This window comes from Nanorana parkeri, unplaced genomic scaffold, assembly GCF_000935625.1.
Source record: "Nanorana parkeri isolate BGI_ZX_2015 unplaced genomic scaffold, ASM93562v1 scaffold119, whole genome shotgun sequence".
Classification (NCBI taxonomy): Eukaryota; Metazoa; Chordata; class Amphibia; order Anura; family Dicroglossidae; genus Nanorana; species Nanorana parkeri.
This window is the reverse complement of record NW_017306387.1, coordinates 717030-721558: the sequence shown is the minus strand read 5'-3', so window position 1 is coordinate 721558 and position 4529 is coordinate 717030. Positions and strand designations below refer to the sequence as shown.

Here is a 4529-nt window from a genome sequence, read left to right as displayed (position 1 = left end):
AGGTTTTATGGCCTCGGTGTCCCTCATACTGGAGATTTTCCTCGCTTCCAAGCCAGCTTTTGGCCAATAAGGAAAAATCTGATATGCATATTTATAGGTCAATGTCTTTCTTCTGCTTATGGCTCCCAAGAGGGAGCCTACAATGTAAACCTAATCCCAAACAATAGAGGAATAAACCAGCATCCCACCACCTTCTTGCAATAACTGTTTTAGGAGTGAGATGACAGAGACTACCAATGGATAAGTTAAAGTAAAAAAAGAAACAGTAATTCATGTTCATCATTGTATACAGTACAAAGCACATCAAAAGAATGCGATTGGCAGCTGTTACAAACTGGTTATTGATTTATCAATGACCATGTGGTCATGGAATTAAACTCTGGTTTCAATGTCTTATTGGGATATTATTAAAATAAATGATTCTAACGTCTGGCTTTTCTTCTTCTGCGCTTTCTAGATTTGTCTTCAGTCACTTCCTCCTCTGAGTCTGTCGGAGTGGGCTCTCGTCTTATAACTTTCTTTTCAATGGTGTACTCCTGTTCTCCAACTTTGGGGTCCCCTTTAACAAGATATTCACCGTTCTGGTAAGTTATAGACACAAATGTCCTGGGATAGGTCCCGTAAACTCTGCGAAGGTCCTCCTTGACAAACTCTGGAAGCTCACGCCTTACACCAAAAACTCGGTCAAGCCTGCCCCACTGAAGCTCTCCTTTCATGGTGAAGCCCTCAGGCCAGGTGTTGGGAGCTGGTTTGGGGTGGACTTGAGTGTTACTGTAATTCATCCAGGGACTGTATGACTGACCTGTGTTGAAAGAGCCATAGGGCCAGCCTGGCATAGAATATAGAGGATTTGAACCATAAAAATGATGATATTCAACATGTCCATTCTGAGAATAGTATGGATCTCCTGACGGGATGGCATAAGGTCGACTGCTGTAGTTGTGCATTTGTATAGGTGGAAATACAAGACCGTTGTGCATGTTGGCATATTGTCCAAAGGCATAAGGCACTGGAGTATTTGGCTGGAGGAACATTATGCTATGGTATTCATGAGGCCTGAAACCATAATGGTACATGTTCTGGTCAGGTGACTTCTTACAGGTTACTCATTAAGGATCCAGAGGTATCCATTTGATTTACAAAGAAAAACTGTTACCTGATAAAAGAAGAAAAACAATTCAAAATTGCATTATATAGTGGCCATGAAAAAGTCTCTTTTTTACTTTTGTAAACCTTAATAAACTTTTATTTGATCCCTTTTGTTCTGCTGAATATTCTATTGAAAGTAGGGATGCACCGATACCGTTTTTCTGGTATCGTGTACGGAGTACCGATATTTTTGTTGTGTACTCGCCGATACCAAATACCGATACCAGAAGTCCCATTAGGGGAACCGGGCGGCGTGTAATGACTCACCTCTCTGCTTCCTGATTAGCCGGGAGGCATGACTCGCCACCAGGCTTGTCGATAAGCCGGCAACTGTCTCCATGCTCCCTCGTCTCCAGGTGACGAAGAAGCTTGGAGCCGGCTTTCTGGCCAATCAGGAAGCCAGGGGGCGGGTAATGACTCACCGCCTGGCTTCCTGATTGGCCAGCTTCCCAACCAATCAGGAAGCCGGACAGTGAGTCATTACACGGCGACCGGCTTCCTGATTGGCTAGGAAGCCTTCTCCATGCTTCCTGCCCCATGCTACCTCATCACCAGGTGAGCAGTAAGCATGGAGCCGGCTTTCTGGCCAGTCAGAAAGCCGGGGGCGGGTAATGACTTGCCATCCGGCTTCCTGATTGGCCAGCTGCCCGACCAATTAGCAAGCTGGGTAGCGAGTCATTCCTGCTACCAAAAGTTCGGGTATCGTGATAGGCATCAGGAGCATTTGGCATTGGCACCGATATTAGTATCAGTACATCCCTAATTGAAAGCATTTTGTTATATCTATTCAATAAATGCAAAACTACCTGTTGATTCTTCTAGAAATCTCTTCAGCTGATTCCCAGCCATCTCTGAGAACTAACTAAACCCCCCTCTATATTATGGAAATGAGGAGAAGGGGATGTGTTCTGTACTTTTGTCCTAGGCTGACAGCACTGCTTCTCTTTAGATACAGTAAGGTGAGTGAGCATTGACGGTATCAAGACAGGAAGTGTGCTACTGGCAGTTACACCAGAGGAGAATAAAAGGAAAAAATAAAAAGACACCACATTTATAGACTGGTGAGCACAGCAGTATACTACATTTTTGCCCTTTGGTTTAAATGCACTTTGATCTATAATTTAACAATACAACACAGAAGTAATTAAAACCAATTTAACTGAATCAAAACATGATTTTAAAGGATAAAGACAGCTTAGCTAGTTTACCTTTAAATGGAACTGAAGTCCCACATCAAAATTTTTTCAGGAGTTGGAGTATTTTTGGCAAATGAGACATGTAAAGTCCCACTTACCAAAAATCTTTGCCCATATCTTAACTATTTTATCTTGTGTGTTGTAACGTTGGGAGCTCACAGAGCACTCACACAGGAATTTTCCATAAACCAATAATAGCCTTTTTTTTCCCTCTTCGGGCAACTCACAGGATGAAAAACACAAATGAAGGCTTAACTTCAGTACATAACATGATAACGTTAAAGTTCACTTATCTTCAGTAAATAGAGTATATTGTCTCACTGTGCCTAACTGATACATTTCCATGCTGATTTCCTAGTTTTGTTTTTTGCCAAAGTTTATGTACTTTATTTTGTACAGTTGATGACAGTCCCACGTCACCTGTTACAATAGCCCCCCTTTCGTCACACCTCCCAACTTTAGGTGATGAGAAAGAGGGACACGTTCTAGTGCAATGTATTTAGGCAATAAACACAACCCTGCTACGCCTCTAGTTGTGTGGACCATTAAGAATGTATATGCCAAGAATGAATGGGTAAACCCAAAATTGTTTACTTTTCCTTTATACTGTTGTGTCAAAAAAGCAAACAAGATAAAAAGAGAGAAGGTAAAAGGGTTTAGTGTAGAATAACACTTTTGAGAAAAATAGAACATTTTCATAGATATCTGTACATCAGACCAAAAAGAGGCACAACTAAGGAGGCAAGAGGAACAGAGTGATTTGGGACAGTCCCTCCAAACATTTGGGAGGTATGCCTTTGGCCAGTGTCTGCCACATTAAGCATACATAGAATACAAACACACATACAACAAGCAATATCAGAAGACAGCAGCAAAATTAAACTATCCCTGCAATAAATAAGCTGAGCAATGTGGATCACGTGATGGCATTGCAATGTACGATCTTACCTGTGTTCAGACTTCCCAGGTACCCTGAGTGCAGTCTGGCATGGCCATTTCAATGCTCTGTAGAGTGCAGCTGCAATAAAGTAATCATTGCTTCTAACTACAAATCCCCTGCAGCACTGACTGCCCCCAATGACCCAGTCTGGGGAAACGTGCAGCACTACACTGATAATCCCATCCAGCTCTGGAGACTCCACCTTCTGATGACAGCAAACGGTAACCATGAATACAAACACAATCAGCAGCAGCTACTCCCTGCTACACCCACAGACACTGCTCAAGTCCAGCATTCACTGGACTTCTATTGTGTGTAGAAGGTGGTGCATGGCCCTATTCTTGTGCATGAGAGGTGCCCAGCATCAGCTTCCATCACTGAAGCTCCGTTCTCACCTATGCATTATGTTACTCAAAGCTAAGTGCGACAACACACTCAAGGATTTCCATTTGCTTGTCTTGAGTGCAACAAAATGATCAAGACAAGGAATTCAATTAATTTCTATGACCCCTGTTCACACTTGAGTGTTCTGTCGCAAACAGAAAAATGCCTGTCGCTGGAAAAAGAACATGAGCTAACTTTTGGAAGATGACAGCACTTTTAGATCCTATAGACTTCAATGGGAAACTTTGTGTGAAAAAAAGGCAGGACAAAACACTCCAGTGTGAACAGGGGCCATAAAATTAATGGGATTCCTTGTCTTGAACATTTTGTCACGCTTACCTATGTGCAACGAAACGCCTACGTATAAACGGGGACTAAGCCCGCATTCACGCCAGAGCGATTTAAAGAGCATTTCCAGAAGCGTTTCCATGCTGAACACTCATATTTCTATTTTATTCTATTGTGTCTGTTCACATCCAAGCAATGTGCTGTCACTCAGCACTCAGCCCCCATTCACCCGGACAGTCCAGGTTTTGAATGCTGTGTCTGGGTTTCATGGCAGCTGAAACCCGGACACAAGATGTCAAGTAGACAGGGGCAACCAAAATTAAGACAGGTGCTGCTGGTCCGCCACTGAAAATAGTCTCGCCTGTGATATTTACATATGAATGGGTGGCGCTATCTACATATGAATAAGTCACGACCCCAAAAAATTTCCATGCGTCGCTAGAGTGTTCGGGTTTAGATGGAAGAAAAGATGGCAACCCTAAGTGTACCATGTGAACATGCACAAAATCGATTTTACACACGATCACAAAACGCCTGTTGTGTTTGCAGTTCTATTTATTGTTAATGGACCC

The 4529-nt window shown here is 42.7% G+C and overlaps 1 protein-coding gene across 1 annotated transcript; it reads right to left on the bottom strand.

Annotated features, from left to right (window-relative positions):
- Window positions 1-327: 327 nt before the first annotated feature.
- LOC108784571 lies at window positions 328-3313 on the bottom strand. Its single transcript, XM_018553418.1, has 2 exons — window positions 3294-3313; window positions 328-1156 (listed from the first exon to the last, which is right to left on the bottom strand). The coding sequence occupies exon 2, from the start codon at window positions 1074-1076 to the stop codon at window positions 423-425; it is 654 nt and encodes a 217-aa protein (XP_018408920.1). The 5' UTR covers window positions 1077-1156; window positions 3294-3313; the 3' UTR covers window positions 328-422.
- Between the last annotated feature and the right edge of the window lie 1216 nt (window positions 3314-4529).

Coding starts and splice junctions, on each gene's coding strand:
- LOC108784571 (XM_018553418.1), bottom strand. CDS start 1,076: ATGTACCATTATGGTTTCAGGCCTCATGAATACCATAGCATAATGTTC.